At 37.3% G+C, this 20,987-nt stretch overlaps 1 protein-coding gene across 1 annotated transcript in view; it reads right to left on the bottom strand.

The window, feature by feature from the left end:
- Positions 1 to 20,987, bottom strand: part of LOC136864529 (tubulin beta-1 chain) — a 239,946-nt gene that overhangs the window by 46,983 nt on the left and 171,976 nt on the right. Inside the window, exons 5-7 of the mRNA XM_067141629.2 lie at positions 15,809 to 15,976; positions 11,665 to 11,850; positions 3,770 to 3,909 (exon numbers count right to left, since the gene is read on the bottom strand). Coding sequence (XP_066997730.1) covers positions 3,770 to 3,909; positions 11,665 to 11,850; positions 15,809 to 15,976 — 494 coding nt within the window. The remainder of the gene's footprint in view (positions 1 to 3,769; positions 3,910 to 11,664; positions 11,851 to 15,808; positions 15,977 to 20,987) is intronic.

The following is a 20,987-nucleotide window of genomic DNA, read 5'->3' as shown; positions in this document are numbered from 1 at the left end:
ATAAAAAGATAAAAAGGTTACAAAAGTTTAAAGATGGCAAAGCAGCTGGGATTTATTTATTTATTTATTTATTTATTTATTTATTTATTTATTTATTTATTTATTTATCTAATTGTTCTTTTTACAATCTGCTTTATGTCACACTGACATACATAGGTCTTATAGCATCAATGGGATAGGAAAGGGCTAGGACTGGGAAGGAAGTGATCGTGGCCTTAAGGTACAGCCCCAGCATTTGTCTGGTGTGAACATGGGAAACCACAGAAAACCATGGAAAACAGGGCTGCCAACATGGGGTTTCTGGGATATACTAAAGACAGTGGGTTGGGATATAGTGCCATATCTGAAATATTAATTTGATAACTGTTTGCATGAAGGAACTATACCACGTTAATTGAAAATTGCTATAGTAGCCCCAGTGTACAAAGGAAAGGGTGATAAACAGAAAGTGGATAATTGAAGGCCAGTCAGCTTGCCATGCATTGCATGTAAGCTCTGGGAAAGCATTCTTTGTGATTACATCACATGCATTTGCAGAATTAGCAACTGGTTTGTTAGAAGGCAGTTCGTGTTTCAGAAAGTCATTCCAGTTGGGCTCAATTTGTAGAATTCCAGCAAGTTATAACAAATATTTTAAATTCAGGAAGTCAAATGGACTGTGTCACTATCTATCCAAGGCTCAATAGTGTCTGTGAAAGACTGCTGACTAAAATTAGTGTTATTGGATTGGACAAAATAGTGGTTGAATGGATGGCTAAATTTCTAGAAAATAGAACTCTGAGGATTAGAATAGGTGATGCATTATCTGATCCTGCAATGATAAAGAGTGTGTACCAGGGGTGGTATTATTGGAACTTTATTCTTATATATATAAATGATGCAAGTAAAGAACTGAAATCACAGATAAGGCCTTTTAAATATTATGTTATTCTGTATAGAGTAGTATCCAAGTTACAGGATTGTGAGCAACAACAAAAAGACCTTGACAATGTTGTTAGATAGACAGCAGACAATGGTACGATTGTAAATGGGATGAAAAGACAAGTTGTTAATTTTCACCAAGAAGAAAAGTCTTTTCTGTTTTTATTACTGTGTTGATGGAGTGGAAGTACCTCATGTGGATCATTAAGTACTCAGGTTTTAATATTAGGAAAGATCCTCATTGGGGCAGATGCTCATGTAAAGAAAGAGAAAACTTATCAGGGAAAATGTTTGATAAATTTCCAAGTTCTTTGAATTAATTTTAGAAAAGACTAGGTAAAAACTGATAGAGAATCTGCCACCTGGGCAACATCCCTAAATGCATGATCATCATCAATCACTACTGATCTTCATTTAGGGCAGTCTCCCAGGTAGCATATTCCCTATCAATTGTTCACCTAGTTTTTTCTTAAATAATTTCAAAGATGGAAATTTACCGACCATCTGCCTTGGTAAATTATGCAGTTCAATGACTATTGATTTGATTTGGGCTACAGTACTGAAACGGGAATGCCCTGTCGACATTCACCGTCAAAGCATTTCTTATGCAACTTGTGCTAACACCCATCTACTATGATTTAAAAAGACCACTGAGCGCTCCAGCAGCGGATGTGACAGCGAGGCAGGTGATCGCTAGCTGCAGGGAAGCAGCCAAGGCCAAGTGATGTCACGATCTAACATTCCACTGCTTTTATTTCGTTATCTCCAGAATGGAATGTCCGATCAAAACTTTAACCATGCCATCATGTATAACCTTATAACAGCTAACAATGTACCAAGTTTCAAGAAAATCGGTGGAAGAATAGCCTAGTTATTAAAGGTTGAAGGATCTTGTATTTGAAACTTCGCAGTCCGACTCACGCGTATAAAAGAAGCGTGCTGGCTCAGTAGAATTCAGTGTGTGTATCTTCATATACCAGCTGCCACGTCTGCAGGCCAGCTGTAAAATTGTACTCGAGATCGTTACTCTGTCCACTGAGTGCCGATGACAGGACGTGAGTGATACAGTTAATTTTTTAAGTGTTAGAAGTGCGATCTTAGGACTTTTAACTTTGTGTGAGATTGAAGGAGGCGTATTATCTCAAGTTATTGGTAGTGACTAACTTGTACAAACAGTAATACAAGAGTGATAAAATTGATTTCATAAAGTGTCTAACTGAAAAGGCTTAGATGATTGATATTTTAAACAATCACGAAGTGACTTGTGAATTTCATTTCAGTTCAAATAGACTGTACCTCAATTTAGTTTACGGGACTGTTTCACCTGGACTTTTCTCAAATGACTTTTTCGAGAGACTGTGCCTTCGTGAAGCAACGTAATTTCTTTTCATAAGATTGTGTATGCTCTAACTTGCATTCCTAGAACTGTACATTCATTTTATCGTGTTCAAGCATTATGTGAGACAGTGTCCTAGTGACTTAATTTATTTCTTTTCATTGGACTGTGCCAAAGTAATGGTGTTCATTTCATTTTGTAAGACTGAACCTTAAAGTCATAGCAGGTTCCAGATTATTGTGTTACCCCATTAATTTCAAGTTCGTCTATGAGTGTATCAGACGATAATTACTTTCATATTTTGAACTGTGCTAATTTTTCTCATCGTCACTGTGATACTGAATTTATTTGAATTTCTTCGAAGTGTTTGCGTCCAACCCTACTAACTGTGGAACTTGTGAATTTTTCGAACAGTGTCGTGTAACAATCTTTAGTGCAGTGCGGTGGAGAAGTGTCATATTAGATTCTATTGACATTCTGTGCGAAGTCCACATATTTCTCTACTCCCTTTATGGGATTTTGGTGGAATAAAACTAATGAAATATTCCACGCTGCACACAGACATCACCAGACGTCAGACTCCCAGGTTTGGGTCTCATCTGGACTTCGAAGGTCGTCGAGCGCTGTGGGATAACGTGGTGCCATGGTGATGAGAGGAGTTCTATGGTGAGGGGGAAGGAGTTTGACAATGTGGGACATCAACGCCGAGGGACACCGTCTCTCCCTATCTCTACCTGAACATTCAAAATCTCAACTGTTCATCTGTAAAAGGTGATATAATTTGTCAATTTTTAAATAAACACAAGTTTCAACTTAATAAGAACTTATTATACTACCCATCTCTCTCTGATTCCTTGAGCATGGACCATACACACCCTGGCATCAATCCATGCTCTCCACTGAACTAAAGTATGGGCGTTCCTGTTACAGTACAGCAAAATGTGACTATCGTTGATGTCACAGTCTTATTTAGTTTCGAAGCTGCTGAGGTGAAGCTGAGTACTAACATTCATAGCATGGCCAGTGCCTGTGAATGCAGTGGAAGGTGTTACTGGGTAGGATTGGTTGTGTTGCTACAACTTGCTGGTTCAGTGAGGAAAACCGTGTTTTACTACCATACCACTCATCTTACTTAGCGTGCATTATCATGGTGTTTCATTAAGATATATGGTTTTTCCTATAACCACTTAATTTTCAATTGTGATTTTTGAGAATCTAAGCAGCCTCTGGACTGATCCAATAAAAACACGTACCTTAATAGAAAGCAAAAATTTATGGCCTCAGAGTAGCAAATGGATGTACATCCTTTCTTAGTATTTAGTACTGCTTTAATCTTTCTCTCTTTCTTTCTTTTCAGGCCTGAAGATTGTTTTGAAGTCATTTATGTGAAATACACTCACTATATTTACTTTAGAGTAAATGCAATACTTACAATCTGCACATTACTTGTGAAGTATTATAGAAATGTACGTCTTAAAGATCACTTCACAAGAATTTTAGAAGAAATATTACCTGGAGTTCTTGTTCTGAACATTGAGCATTTGCTCATCAACTTCTTTCATTGACATCATGCCTCTAAATATGGCTGCAACTGTGAGGTAACGACCATGCCGTGGATCACAGGCCGCCATCATGTTCTTGGCATCGAACATCTGAAATCCAGAAAGAAAAAAAAATTATTTTCAGTGTAAATGGATGTTTAGCGGTGAAATTTTAATTCAATATTCTAAATATCTCAAATATTAAATAAGGTGGTTTTCTATGAGCAGTCGCATGGACTTAAGTGGAGGTTTGAAGGACCTTTATTATATCTAAGTGCCAGTATCCTAAAATCTACTGGCATGCATAAGACCTCCTGCAAGACTCAATTCTTCAATTTCTGAAGAAGAGAGTAATGACTAATACATATTGTGTTGTCGCTAGTTTCAATATGAATTCCGAGTAGTTCTAGTAAATAGTACTTGCGCAGTTTTGACTCATTAGATAGGAGTTCGATGTACTTCTCTAATGTATCGCATAGCACTGGATACTGCAGTTAGGTGATATATAAGCCGCAGGAAATGCTTAACAAATATCTTGCGAGAACTAGCACTTTGCTGCACCAGGTCTCACATCTTGCAATCGGGAAGGAAACTTGTCTGCTTCTTCAACAATGCACATTTCACACGGTTTTCTGTCGCAATATGTTGTGTAATTTGTGAACATATGTCTGCAGCTATAGGCTTCTCACATATTTTGCAAAATAATACAGTTCAGTCAGTTTTAAAAAATTCCCAAACTCATGCACAAAATGATTCAAACTAACGCTTCCTATTTTTTGGGACGCATCTTATTCATTGAAACTAGAACGCCACACTCTCAGTCTATATCTTAGGTGCTGTCACACTGGATCCACTTGATCGATTGAACGACTGCGATCAACCAACTAAAGAAACAAACCTACAGAGGGGAGTCGTACCAGTCACACAGCATCGATAGTCAGCAATCAACTACGAGCGATGAAGATAGACTGGTTTGTGAAAACAAGCATGTCTGTTTTCAGTGGCAGTCTGTCGATAATTGCAGACATAACACTGATCTGTTGATTAAATCAAAACCTTAATTTGCCTAGTGGATGAAAACAAAGTGTTGTATAATCCCAGACTTCCTGGATATAGTAATAGGGAGACCGTGAATTTTGAATGGCATTCTATAGCGTTGAGAATTGGGATGAAAACTGGCAAGTAATTATTAGCTTTATTATGATTATGTTATGAGGAGTGTGTTATCTTAGATTAATTATTGATAAAATATATTATACGGAATATATTGGTAAAGGAAGTTACGCTAGGAGAAGTAGTAATTATCATTCTTATGACTTAATTGAAGAAATGTTTGGAAAAGCAGTGCTTACCTAACATCCATCTTGTACCTAATGAAATGAACACCATTGTTTGCTTTAATGATAAGTGTATGCCATAAGTACTACATGTACTGTATATTTTCTTTGTCACAATATTATAATTCATCATTTCAGGAAAAAGTTGCACCAAGAAAATGGCAAATTCTGAGAGCAGGTATCAAACTTTTCCCCAGGTTCTGCTGTACAGAAAACAAAAAATGGGTTCACCTCAATGCCCTCAACTTTCTGGAACCCTTCATCGCTGGAAGAAGGTATAATTCTGTAATATTTATTTTTAATAGTAGGCCTACACTACAGACCAGTGGTCTAGTTGTGAAAGAGTGAGGGAAAAATGCAGTCTGTAGGCCATAAGTTGTACCCATCTGTTGATTAATGTATCAGATATAACAAACTAATATAATCTAACCTAACAATCATCTTACTAAAATAATTATTGATATCAGAAATTTCTTAAACAGAAGGCTTGTGTACAGACTAAAATTTGGCTCCAATTTAGAAGAATTGCATTAATATTTTGTTCATTTTTTTAGTTCTATAACAAACCTATGGAAGTGACACCTGGTGGGCCTTCTCACCAAGCTGAAATGGAGGAGGGGGCAGATATTAAGTTTGTGCTGGAGGGGTCTAACTCCTGCAGTTCAGATTTTACTGATTTTACTTCCAGTACAGTGACTTATGTTTCTACAAAAACCTCTGCCAGAAATTAAAAAAAAAAAAAAAAAAAAGAAATGTGAAAGTGACAGTGATGTGTTAAGCAAATATTTAGAAAAGATACTGAAAAATGAAAAGAAAACATAATCAGTGTTATTTTTAGAGTGTCTTCATGATGGCATGGAAAGACTGAGTGAACTACGTTGAAGGGTTTTCAGAGTTAAAGTTCAAGACATCAAGCATCTCTACATTTTTAAAAGTAAATCTGTTTCTATTAGGAGCTAGAATGTCTTTGTAGATGCTAAAGCTTTTTTTGACATCCTCAGAAACCAGTGGGCAAACCGTGATGCAAGTGTGCTGATATAACTTGAAAATATTCTTTAACCCATGGATAAATAATGCAAGTATTGAGCTCGAATTATTATTGTTATCATCATCATCATCATCATCCATTATTATTATTATTATTATTATTATTATTATTATTATTATTATTATTATTATGTACATAGTCGGACGATCGTATTGTTTGTGAGGTTATGTCATGAAACATGTGCTGTATATATATATTTATGCAAGTTTTGTTAATATAAGAACCTGTAATTAATAGTATATAATTTATTATTACCTGTATATATGATGTATAATCCACGGTAACATTATGCAACACACTGTAACATCCGGAAATACATATCTTTGACACTAGATGGTTGTAGAATGTTCTTTACATTATAACTAGTCTTTAGGCACTCTAGAATTTACGAGAAGGTATGTTGTGACATATCCTTCTAGTAGCCTGGCCAGGCAACATGTATATAAGAGGCAGTCTTGATGGTGGAGTTGAGTTATTGTTTAACAGGAGTTGTTCTGATGAGACGTGTGTGAATTAGTTTTGTAGAGTTGGTAGTTGACATGCAAGGCTGCAGTCTCCTTGTGCTTCATGATGGGCATTTGTTAAAAATGGTGGTTTATTGATGTGTAACGCATAAATATTTTGAATAAAGTTAGTGTACGCAACTGACAGCATTTTGTGTGAATCTTTGTGAATACATTATTGGCGACCGTGATGAGGACGTAAGAATTTACGAGTGAATACGAGTGTAAGTGCGAAATAGATCAAAATGCAAGTGATACTAGAAAATATGTCCGTACAACACCTCAAAGACTAACTCACCAAGAGAAATCTTCCGACGCATGGCAAGAAGAAATTGTTGCAGACACGGTTACAGGAAGATCTTGTCGAAAAAGGAAAAGATCGCAAAAAAGTTATTTTCGAGGTCGACAAAACATCGGACAATGAGGTAAATATTCCCAAAATGTGCTCTAACTTAATTACCATAATGCAGGCACTCAATGATAAAATCTCAGATGTTGATTCAAGAGTTAATTCCACCTTAACAGAACAGAATGAAAAACTTGCAGACCAAATTACGGAAGTAAATGACAACATTTCAGACAAAATTTCTCAAGCTAATATGGCAGAAATTCTCCCCTCAACCTGTTGCTTTATGCCAGAAACCTGGATTTCCACCTCCTCCTTGAGGTTCCAGATGTCCCCTTCCAGCTGGCTTACCCTACTATCGATCTGTTCAATCTGTCCCAGTTTTGACCTGATGTCCGATATCTGCTGTGTTAATCGATTAGTGACATCGCTAATTTTGGATGAAATTTTGTCACCTACGGTTGAAATTTTTGATTCTGGGCATTGTTCTACTTTGTAAACCTGCATGTACACTTGTGATATTTGTCCGGTTAAATGAGGGAAATTTTGGGAGCCGTATTTCTGCCATTGAAGACCAGATTTTGACCATCAAGAGAGATGTGCAGGATATGAGAAAGAGCATCCTTCACGCAGTAGGTTTCACTATTAATATGAAGTTATAAGTGGGACATGTTTCGCTCCCTTATAGAGCATTATTAGCCAATCTAGAATCTCAAAGGTTGGTAAATGTTTACAACTAATGACTTAAAAACTATTTGTACATTTTACAATCTTAAACTTATTTCACTGATATCATAGAAGGCAGAATCATTGGTAGCATGCCTTATTAACTAGAACTTAATAGTGAAAAAATTAATAAAAATATATTCATTTAAAATTATGGTGGAATAAGTTTGCTCTCAAATATTTACTAATGTTTGGTATGTCTAAAATCTTGAGAATGACTTGTGATTCAATCTGAAGAACTAATAATTAGGTCATAGGTATTTAAAGTTTAAAACATGAGATCAGGCTAAAAGTTTGTTATCCTTTGAGAGTAAGAGTCTATAAAATTCTAATATTTCCTCATCTTGTTGATTGTAACATGTGACAGGTTAAACTTTAGTCTTTACGAAGTCTGAACTTTTGTTGTCATTGGGCACTGGTGATGATGTTGATTATGTATTTGTTGACATCAATTATCAAAGCTTTGAAGCAATGAATTAAAATGGAGTGTAGTTAAAGGGACATGATTCGACGAACTACATTCGGGTTGCCAACGACAACGATCTGGCTGCTGGAGTTGTTGCCACTGCTGGTCCAGCCAGGCCACTGTGGCTGCTAAAGTGTGCCAGTCAATATCCTGTGATAAGCTAGTAGACTGCTGTTGCTGGTCTTCGTCCTCCATCTCCTGCTGCAGATCGGTTTGCAAAGCACAAAGTCATGTATTCGTTGCGTGTGTTCCCCCAGGAGCACTTCCAAGCGATAATGATGGCTTGTGTTTAGTCTGCTTTGGCGGATTCGACGCCTTTGTTCCCTCGTAGAACTGGTTTACATTTGTCTGGACATTTCAGTGAAGAACTTCCTCCCTGACTACACGCACAGACTGTTTGCCAGGCCATGCATGACCCAGGCTTATAGAGACCCAGGTCGTACGCATGTGATTCCCAGGGATCTACTACGAGTTCACCTGATTTACTCAAAACACTATTGATTTCCTTTTTCCTTCCCTTTCTACGATTCTTTATGACTCTCCAGAAAGGTTTCCTTGCCACTTGACCTAGCCTTTCCAGGTTATTACTGAAATATTCCCAAGAAGACTTCTTGGATTCACTAACTTTTTGTTTTGCTCTGCATCTTTCATCTACGTACTATTTCCTGTCTGCATCAGTCTTTGCTTGAAGCTATTTCTGATACGCCTGCTTTTTACGTTTACAAGCTGCTCTCACTTCATCATTCCATGAAGGAGTTTGCATTTTCTCATCTTTACAGACAAGATAGTGGTGTGTATCATCAAAAAATCCCCGGAATACTCTCACATTCCTAACAGATTTCCTGAATTCGAAGTTGGTTATGATCAGGGAACGGATTTATATGTAAATACATATCTCTTTAGGAAGCTAAAATTAAATATATTTTGTCTTATCTTAACAAATCATGATGTGTGGAGTTGAAAAATGGAGTAATCATTTTCCATATTTTGGAGTTTAGCACATATGTTCCATATTCTTCATCATTAAAATCAATATAGTCCATATTTCAGCTAAAAAGAATTAAATTATATTCAATTAGCAGTCCTCTCAATAATGGAGAAATAAATTTAAAATCTATATTCGAAAAATTATTATTTTAACTGGTGCACAGGTCATTATCACACCTGTCCATGTCTGGGCTGATAAAATAAGCTGATAAGCGGTGCGAAGAAAGAGAGAGGTTGAGTCCGGAAGTGGTGGAGATCAGCCGGTCAGTACCGTAACTATCTGAATCACACTTACAGCACTGATAAGCTGCATTACATAACATTGACTGTGTCTGTGCCATAATTTCGTAACTAGGGAAATCTTATTCATCAACAATGTGCTACTGGTTTGCGGTTTAGTTCATAATTCAGGCATTCCCTTCGATTGCTTCATAACTCCATCTAGTTCACTACCAGTCATTCACAGTTTGAATTAGCAGCGAGACGGATCATAGCGTTCTTGTACGTTCAGTGTGTGCAGTTGTATATTTATATTCATTGAAGACATTAACGTTGTTACAATATGCCTAAAGTAGCTCAGTCAACCAGTTTAAAATTGAAAAGTTACGTATCAGAATTTAAAGAAGATGGTTTATCAACTGACAGTAAGATATTATTTTGTAATTTGTCATTGTACAGTGACATCTACTCAAAGGTTCCTTGTGCAATAGCACGTTTCAACCAGCAAACACCAGGCTAACAAACAACGAGAGTCCAAGTAGACACAGTTGTTTCTGACACAACCAGCTACTTCCAGTGTAATGTCCGAGTTCAATATCAATCTCTGCCGTGCTCTCATCTCTGCTGACATACCTCTCTTCAAAATGAATAATGAGTGCTTCAGGGAATTCCTCAAGAAATATACTAAATGATCCATCCCGGATGAGTCAACGTTCAGAAAAACTTACTGTTCAGCCATATACGATGAAACTGTTCGGAAGATAAAGCAAGAGATTAAGGATGGTCCAATTTGGGTTTCCATTGATGAGACAACAGACAAAGAAGGCAGGCTAATTGGCAACGTAATCATTGGTTTGTTAAGCAAAGATTATTGTGAACGGATTCCCTTATACTGTGATGTTCTAGAAAAGTGTGATAACAAAACAATAGCAAAAATGTTCAATGAGGCTATGGGTATCCTCTGGCCACAGGGCATTAAGTATAATAAAGTGTTACTTTTTAATAGCGACACCGCTATCACACTAGGTCGTGCACGAAGGCAGTTCTCTGAGGCAACGCGGATTAAACATTTGCCAGATAAGATCACGAGGCAAGCTGCCCGAATCAGATCGCCATTTTACATAACAGAAGCCACCACAGGGTTTTAGCAAGTTAAACGACTAACACAATTTCTTTTATCACATTCCGAAGAGCAATTCTCGGAAGTTAAACAGTAGACACGGCCTTTTAACCACAAGAATATCGCTCAAGGAAGTTATTAAATATAAACAATAAATACATGTAGACTGGTGCATATGACATCAACTTTCATTCAAGCACAAGTGTTTTTGAATAAGTGCCTTACCATAGACACTTTAGAATATTTTAAAGTATGTTCATTAAAAACAAAGTGTTTAACATCACCACAGACGCGAATTTTAATTAAATTATTTTTCTCACAAATGCCTGAAGATTATTACAAACACGAACTTTTTATTCACGCCACCTAATGTTATCAAAAGAATTTTACCATAGACGCTTTTAAATATTTTAAATATGTTTTTCATCATTTAAGTTTTTAAACTCAATTGTAAACGATACTGTAATTTAAGTATCATTCACAATAATCTCCTTACACCCAACCCCTCCCCCCGATCTTCCATTTCATTTAAAGCATTTAGTACAATAGTTTTTGGATTCCCATGGGATATAGTTTTAAGATCCAATGTGCTTGCTTTTAAATGTTATCATCTAAGTTTTTTTTTAAATTTTTAAAAAAAATATATATATATACAGCTGAAGATGACCACTAAGTGGTCGAAACATGTACTGTGTTTGTTAATGTATTTTTAAGTTTGCCAAAGGCAAAAGAAGTAAAGTATCGATTAGGTGGCTTTTTAGATTAATTTGTTGCGTTTTCATTGTGCGTGTTGTATGGACGAAACTGTTCACAAATTAGTGTGATGTCATCAGAGCTGCATAAGGCCCACTTCGAAGTGGAATCGTTCTTTTCTGACAAATTACGTTGGGGGGGACTTGTATGCGAGATTTATTTCTTTTATTTTCTTGGTCTTGAAAAGCCAAGGGGAGACTAATTCACAAGGGGGTCTAATACATGAGTAAATATGGTATTTAAACCTAAACTTTGTTTGATATCTATCAGCATCCTGGTTTTATTTTACATAAATAATACAGTATAACATGTTGATGCATGTTTGCCAGAACAGTGCCATTATTTTTCTTTGTTAACCTACCTGCTGGGTAAGCTCAGGAACACTAAGTGCTCGATACTGCTGACTTCCTCGAGCTGTGAGAGGTGCAAAACCTGGCATGAAGAAATGAAGTCTTGGGAATGGTACCATATTTACAGCTAGTTTTCTGAGATCAGCATTAAGCTGTCCAGGGAACCTAAGGCATGTGGTTACACCAGACATTGTTACCTAAAAACAAAAATTCAAAATTAACACAAATTCCTTAGTTAAGATATAATAAATTAGAACCAAGAATAACATTATGTAATCCATTAAAATTTGTCCTCGTCAGATGTATAAACAAATCCCATGGCATTCCAGCCCTGATGGTCCTTGGTAGATCAGTTAACCACAATGTGTTACCACCGTTCACATTCAAGGAGATATGCGAGATATGAAAAACTGCATATTCAAATGTGCTTATAAGTGGTAATAAGGTGGTAATCTTGTGTATGTAGTAACTGAAAGGTAAGTGCTCATGGGAATATCTGTTAAGAACATACTAAAATTGGAAAATTCTTACATAATCTGCATGAATGGTTTACCGATGAAAGGGATGAAATATTAGGGATAAAATTAGTTTGTGATAATATGAAGGAGGTGGGAATTATAGGAACATATAGGCCTGGAAGAGAGGAAAGAGACATGGAAATATTTGAGAAAATAATAGATTATACTCATAAAAACAATAATAATGATATGGTAATAATTGGGGAGATCTAAACTTGCCTGAAGTTGAATGGAATGGAGCTGCAAGTGAAGCCCATGAACAGAAACTGGCAAATAAGTTAATTTGGGAGGGAGGATTTACACAAGTAGTACAAGAACCGACTCGTCTCAACAACTTGCTAGATGTATTCTTGGTTAAACCATGGAAAATTGTTGATAAAACTGAGGTAATTGAAGGAATAGGTGACCATAAGGCTGTAATAATGGATGTAGGACTTGTACCAAAAATGCTTAATAAGAGGGTCACACAAGACAAGAAATTATACAGAAAAACTAAAGTTGATGAATTTGGGACTTACCTTAAATCACAATTCAGTTGTTGGATAAGTGAAGGAAGTAATGTGGCTACACTTTGGGCTAAATTTAAAGGAATCATTTGGGAAGAAGAGAAGAGATTTGTACCTGTTAAGAAGGGTAAAATGACCTCAGACTGTTTATTATACAAGGGAAATAAGGAAATTAAAAAGAAAATGTAGAATAGTAAACAGGAAAATCAAAGAGGGTAGGGAGAATAGAGAAACTAGAAAACAGCTAATGAGGGAACTGAATAGAGTGAAAAAGGAAGCAAAAGAGAAATATATGAATGGCATACTTCAAGAGGGTAATGACCACAAAAGGAAATGGAAAAAAATGTATTCATATATTAGGAATCAAAAAGGAAAAGGAATCCAAATTCCTACAATGGTGTGAGAAGGGGGTGAACACTATTCAACAGATACTGAGAAAGCAAATCTATTTAGTAGGGAATTCAGAGATTCAGTAGAAGATTGTCAGGAGTTGGAACAGTAACAGAAGATAGAGAGGGAGAGACACAGGGAAACAAGAAGCTTCTCATTCACAAATGAAGATATTTTCAGAGAAATCCAACTGCTTCAGCAAGGAAAAGCAGCAGGAAGTGATCAAATTACTGGGGAGGTATTAAAGACAATGGGGTGGTACATAGTGCCTTATTTAAAATTTCTCTTTGACTATGTCATAAATAATAGTGTAATACCAAAAGAATGGAAGGAATCTATAATAATACTAATTTATAAAGGAAAGGGTGATAAAAGGAAACCAGAGAACTACAGAACAATCAGCCTGACCAGTATAGTTTGTAAAATACTGGAGAGTTTAAGAGCAAAGTACATCAGAGGGATATGTGATGATAAAAATTGGTTCATGAGGAGCCAGTATGGATTTAGAAAGAAATTTTCTTGTGAGGCACAACTGGTGGGATTTCAGCAGGACATATCAGATCAGTTGGATTCAGGAGGCCAGTTAGATTGCATAGCCATAGATCTTTCCAAAGCCTTTGATACAGTGGAACATGGAATATTAATAAAGAAATTGGAGGGAATAGGATTGGACGTAAGGGTTATACATTGGATAAAAACATTCCTAAATTCAAGGGTTCAGAAAGTCAAAGTAGGAAATAATATATCACAGGAAGAGAAAGTTTGGAAGGGAATCGCACAGGGTAGTATAATCGGTCCATTAATTTTCTTAATATACACAAATGATTTCGGGAACAATATAACATCAAAAATAAGATTGTATGCAGATGATATAATTGTTTATAGGGAAATAAATAACATTGAGGATTGTTCAGAATTACAAAGGGACCTTGAAAGTATCCAACAGTGGGTTGAAGAAAATAATATGAAGGTTAATGGAGGCAAATCAACTGTTACAACATTTACAAACAGGAGCTTTAAAACTGAATTTGAATATACTTTGGATGAGGTAGTTATCCCAAAAGATGGCAAGTGCAAATACTTAGGTGTGAGATTTGAAAGTAATTTGCACTGGAAGGGTCATGTTGATGACATTGTTGGGAAAGCATACAGATCGTTACATGTCATAATGAGGCTACTTAAAGGATGCAACAAAGAATTAAAAGAAAAAAGTTACTTAAGTATGGTTCGTCCATTGTTGGAATATGCGAACAGTGTTTGGGATCCTCACCAAGAATACCTAATAAAAGAAATAGATAGGGTGCAGAGGAAAGCAGCAAGATTTTGTAACAGGGGATTTCAGGAGAAACAGTAGTGTATCAGAAACGTTAGAGGAACTTGGGTGGGAAACTTTAAGTAAGAGACGGGAAAAAACTAGACTTATAGGATTATATAGAGCCTATACAGGAGAAGAAGCATGGGGAGAAATCCGTGAGAGGCTTCAGTTGGAAAATAATTATATTGGCAGAACTGACCACAAGTATAAAATTAAAAGGAATTTTAGCAGAAGCGACTGGGGTAAATTTTCATTCATTGGGAAGGGCGTGAAGGAGTGGAACAGTTTACCAGGGGTGGTGTTTGATCCTTTTCCAAAATCTGTGCAGGTATTCAAGAAGAGAATAAACAGCAACAGGGAAAATAAATGAAATGTTAGAGGGCATTCGACCAGTGCAGGCTATTGTAAATAAAAAATGTGTGTAAAAAAAAAAAATTTAATTCCATCCCCTGGTCCATGGAGTTTGGACAGCCAAAGTAGGGGACTGCCTGTAGGGGTGAAGTACAGTGGGGACTTCGAGGGCCCTGGGACCGCTACGGTAGCTGTGAAGGCCCTTCAGGAACTCTGAAAAGTGGTGGCAAAAGGGGGCTCTGGTTAACACGCAGCAGGTCGTTATGCTACTTAGGTTCCAAAATGGGTAAAAAAGAAAAAGTAAATAAATGCAATGTAAATTTTAATCTTATACCAGTTGCATAGTATTATTTGAAGTAATTCCATATACTGTAAATGAGTTGACTATGTTTGTAAGTATAGGAGATATTATAAGTAGAATTTTGTAAACAATATAAATTTATTAAGGATGATCTGTTTGTTTAATAGAAAAAAATTGTTAGCATAAATTGTATATTATTGTATTCTAGAAATTTTTTTTCTTCTCTTGTTAATTTAAAATTTAGTGCTTGACAATAATGTATTTTAGTGTACCATTTGCCACCGAGGTAGACACCTCATTTGCAAATAAAGAGATTTTGATTTGATTTGATTTGAATTTGATTTGATTTGATTTGATTTGATTACCAACACAAGATGACATTTGTGGTTTTCCAAAATGTGTCTGCCTCTGTATAAACCTCAAAGGAATGATATATGTGGGCTAATCAGGACATCATATACAAATCCTATTTTTCAAGTAACTTGAGATTCCATGGCTAAATGCTTAGCATGCTGGCCTTTGGTCACACAGGTCCTGGGTTCGATTCCCGGCAGGGTTGGGAATTTTAACCATCATTGGTTTTAATTTCTCTGGCAGGGGGTCTGGGTGTATGTGTGTCTTCACCATCATTTCATCCTCATCACAAAGCGCAGGTCGCTTACGGGAGTCAAATCAAAAGACCTGCACCTGGCGAGCCGAATATGTCTTCAGACACTCCCGGCACTAAAACCATACGCCATTTCATTTCATCAATTCACATAGAATTATACTTACGGATACAAGATGATTGAGGTCACCATATGTAGGCGAGGTTAATTTCAGAGTCCGGAAACAAATGTCATAGAGAGCCTCATTGTCAATGCAGAATGTCTCGTCTGTATTTTCAACAAGCTGATGTACTGATAAAGTAGCATTGTAAGGCTCAACTACAGTATCGGACACCTGGGAAAAAAAATATAAGACAGTCTCTTAGCTGATATATGCAAATTTTTTATGAAGTCATATAAACTTATCAGTTGCAAGTTCTATTAACCCTTCGTGGGCAGAGATGCAGTATAGCTGAAGGCGAAGGGTAAATTTTAGAAAAAAAAATAGTTTGATGCAAATACTTCCAAGACTATCCTAAATTATGCGTCACGTATAAAAACGTACTTTGGGTTTTGCTGAATTTCAGGACTGATCTGCTCAAGGGATGAAGTTGTATTATTTTGCAAAATTTTGTTACCGTAAAAACTGCACAAGTATCACTGAACTATTTTACCAGTATAATGTAGTTTGTGAAATTGTTATCGTAAGTTCATTACTGTAGTCACAGTTCATCGGCTAAATACAACAAGAAAGACAAATAATAATATTAATACTAATACCCGTGTGAGGATTTACGAGTTACCTCCATCGGGCGCGTCCGTTTGGAATTGGGGAAGCTCGTTGGCTCTGCCGCCAGCACAGTCAGAGGGTAGTAGGGAAATAAAACACCACTGTGAAAAAAAACTGGTCCCTTTGCTAGGGTTACGGCGAAGACTAGTAAATGACCAGAAGCCAGAAACATCTTGAGGCAACCTCTAGGACTAACAACCCTAGTTGTAAAAGGATGATGGGAGACTCGACATCATGCAAGAGATAAGTCTGAGTGTCTCAGTGTACCCCAAAGAATCAAAAACTCAGGCCAAAATCAAACCTTTCTAGCAACCTTCAACATAAATTCACTTACACAAATTGCCAAGCTCCTTTTACCATCAGTGATTGTGTATATGGATCAACTTTCTTTAAAGCAACAGAACCCTCACCAAAGCTCTTCACGATAATCAGATATCCATAATGGCCCGACAAGAAACAAGGTACCCAGATGAACAGATTTTTTAATCCAAAGGTTACCAATTTTTTAAGAGCAAAGCGCAAAAAGGAAGCCTCAATGGAGCTGTGATGCTCGGAACTGCGTTTGCTGTTAGAACCAAGATCCTTAAATCGGTTGCAAATTTTAAACCTGTGAATGACAGATTGTCTATACTAACAATTAAATGCACAAACAAAACCTATGCCCTAGTTAAAGCACATGCTCCTACAAACTATAAGAACAAGTCTGATCCAGACTACTGTAAGTTGATGATTTCTGGGACCTACTCAATGAAAAATTAAACAAAATTCCCAGAACACCATGTCAAGCTTCTTTTCGGCGACTTCAATGCCCAACTAGGTCGTGAACATTACAGGAACATTATAGGAAATTACCCTGCTCACAAAAGAACCCATCCCAACAGCAAAAGACTGGTGTCCATTTGCGAAAATCACAACCTGCAGGGCGTGTCGACCCACTTTCATCATCTACCCAGAGAGCAGATGACTTGGCTATCTCCCGTCCAAACTCTCGGAGAGTTCCAAATAGATCATGTTGCAATCTCCAGGAGAAACAGCCCTGAGATTATGAATGTCAAAGTAAAAAAAAGGCATCAATGTGGCCTCAGATCACTATATGCCTCCGATCAAATTCAAACCAATTCCTACAAACACAAGGAAGACAACCAAACAGATCACACGCTTCGACAAAGATACACTTTGGCAAAAGGTTGAGGAGTTCCAGAAGAAGGCTAGACCAAATGACTGACTTTAACAACACCAAAAGCCTCCTTGTTGAGGCTGCCAAAGACATTGCAGAAATCACGAGAAGAAAAAAGCATGGCTGGTGGAATGATACCTGAGAATCAGTCCTCAAAGAAAGACTCAATGCGTGAAAACCGTACTATTCTACGAAATCAGAAACTGATTGGGAAACCTACAAAACCCAACGTACCCAAGCAGCTAGGGTGTTCAGAACTGAGAAACGTGAATACGAAAAATCTCTCATTGAAAAGATAGACCAAAACTTTAGGAAGAATGAAAGCAGAGAGTATTACTGAGCCTTCAAACGCAAACTCACCGACTGTAAACCACAATCTCCACGTTTTGAGTGAAAGGATGGCACACTGGCAACGTCAAATGAGGAAAATTGTAGCATTCTGGCAGACTACTTCAAGAATTTACTTAATTGCTCTAAACCGCAAAGCCCCAATGACACCAAGGAGCCCTTACTCAGGTACCCAGATTCCAGACCACCCGACAGAGATGAAATCAAGTGCTACATTGCCCATCTCAAAAAAAAAAAAAAAACTGCCAGGGGAAGACTTAGTGGTAGCAGAACTATGAATTTCCAGGCTCTCAGTTTTCCAAGCCTACTCAAGGCAACATCAATTTACCATCACTGGCCTCTCAAAGCACAACTTACAATTTGAAAATAACTTTATACAGGAGTATTTAATACCCAACCTACTGGGCCTTCATGAAAACAGAACAGGTTAAATAACTGGCCCAAACACAAAAGGAATGGAGGCGTACACAGCGCTCCAAGATAATGAAAAAACCTACAGGGCTCTAGGCCGATGAAACAGGGGCTATTCCCCAACTACTGAGGTGACTCGCATAGAAATTACTTTACCACATTACAGAATGAAAAACAGCTATAAAACATAGTCACCTCAAACCAAGATGAAGGGGAGCTCAAGAGGGTAATTCACTCTCTATTCCCGATTTACAATTAAAGGGTTTACGAAGTTTTTACATTAGCCGAAAGATGGTTTACATTTTTAGAAAAGTAGGTTACATAGTTAACGATTCAGACCTTTCCCTCGGATTAAACTGCGGAGGTAGCAAGAAAGACTAAAGTTATGTGGTCATTACCTTGTAGATGTTCTAGCTGCCAATGAAAGAGGCCGCCCGCCTCCTGCTTAACACACACACTCAGATAGACATCTATCAATTGGCCAAGAAACATGAAAAGCCGCAGGTTATAAACCCTCGGGGAAAGTTCAAGATCATTCAAGACTAAACTAGCCACACCCTCTCAATTTTGTTGGTTTAGTTCAAAAGTAACACTCAAAATCAAACAAGAAGCCTGTGATAGTTTGAAAATTAATTACAGAAAATTTTCATATGCCAGATTCAAAACTGGTGGAAAGGAAAAGGAAATATTGCCAACCCAAAAATAAATGAACATCGATCAGTTACAAAAACCTATAAATACAAAACTTCTTTAAATTATAAGTTCTTTCACTTTGCACCAGGGTGCATGATCATAGTTTTTCGGTCGTGTCATCTGTGAAGAAATGTCCCAAACTTCTTGATGTATAGCAAACAAAACTAGGAGAAATTCAGTCAGTTTAGGAAACTTCACAATAACAAAATTACTCAATATTTTAGTGGTGACATCTTCTGATTAAAGTTCCAAGTTGGTGTAGTTTCAGTTTCACTGTTTTACCAATAGAGGAGTTCATTTAGGTGCTAATTTTGAATGCATGGCGTTGAGGTGTACCTCCCGGTACAAAGTTCATCGCTATTCCCTGGAGATAGGTTATAAACTTCATGGTTCTGGTCCTACTGAATTGTAAGTACAATATAATTATTAAATAAATTTATGTAGTAATGGATTAGTTTTAAAAGGTGGACCATTAATACATTAATTTAATAATTATATTCCCTGGACACGCTATTTACAGGAAACCCCACAAATGCTACTGGTATGAAATTCTTTAACATGTTAAGTTAGCTAGATTTATTTTATCATGCCAAAATCCATATACATATTAACAATTCAGATTCTGAAAAATCTAGATCACTCCTCCTCACTTCCAAGGAATGTTCCAGCTTCTTCCAAGCCACCATGTTTGTAGCGAAAGGGATATCTTAAAATGGAGTCTCTACTTCCAAAGTTTTTGTCTCTATTGGTGTGCATTCCCACTGACCCTGACAGGTCTTATGGCAGCAGGATAAGACAGGGAACTGAACTGGGAATGAAGCAACTGTAGCCTTAAATAAGGTACAGCCCCATCATTTACCAGTTGTGAAAATAGGAAATCACGGAAAACCAACAGTGGAGTTCGAACCCACCATCTCCCAAATGCAAACTCACAATTTGACCTGAACTGTGCAGTGAACTCATTTGATCCAAAGATATTTTATACGTACTACCAGATTTTAGCTGCTGCTCCTCACATTTCAGCCAGGTGCAGGGTGACTTATTTTTTTCACTAAAGGAGCATCACCCTATTTTCAGGGTTCCTCTGTCCAAAGCTCCTAGTTACTTTCTACAACTCTGTTCCCAGCACAGGGTTACTGGCTGTACAATACACTGCATTACCATAGTAAATGCCTGGCAAGTTAGCCAATGCCTCTGGTGGAAAATCAAATATTTTATTTCTTGAATCAAATATTTTATTTCTTGAAGTATTTCAGGATGTCTGAAAATTTTCTCAAAATTGCTAATGTGCCAGAGAGCTAAAATTATACATATACAGGAAATGTCAGGATCTTCCATGACAAATTTGGAGGGGAAAGAGATTGCACAATAGGAACTAGGGGATCCACCATGACAAGCAGAAGCATGTTCTGAAGGAATTAAAGGCAAGCTACCCCATTCAAATGGGGTGGCAGGATAACTGGCCACAGCACATAATCTCCAACAATTCCAGCCCAGAAGCTTATGATAAATTTCACCTGGTGAGCTCTTTGATGAACGCTGCACAAGGATTCTCTTCAGCTCGGATGAAACTGCTCCTGCTGTTGAAGTAGCAGTCTCCTGTGAAGCATACTGCATCATATATGAGGCATGTGCAGGAAGGGCAGGATTAGAGATAGTTCAATGCAGAAACCACTGGACAATTTGAGCATTAGGTGGGAAATCTTCCAGCTCCTGCTGTTGCTGCTGCTTGTTGTTTTAAGGGGCCTAACATCGAAGGTCATCGGCCCCTTCCAGCTCCTCTTCCTGCACTTTCTGGTGGCAGTATACATGGATCAGTAGTTTCCACAATATTCAAGATACGAATGATTGACTTATACCCATAGCCATGGGCAATGGTAGGTGTGATAATGGAGGACTCATTGGCAAATCTTGCATGCTCCTCTTCTTCACAGGCACGTGTTCTCA

The sequence above is a fragment of the Anabrus simplex genome, chromosome 2 (genome assembly GCF_040414725.1).
Source record: "Anabrus simplex isolate iqAnaSimp1 chromosome 2, ASM4041472v1, whole genome shotgun sequence".
In the NCBI taxonomy this organism is placed as follows: Eukaryota; Metazoa; Arthropoda; class Insecta; order Orthoptera; family Tettigoniidae; genus Anabrus; species Anabrus simplex.
Note: the sequence above shows the minus strand (reverse complement) of the source record. Positions and strands in the feature narration are given on the sequence as shown.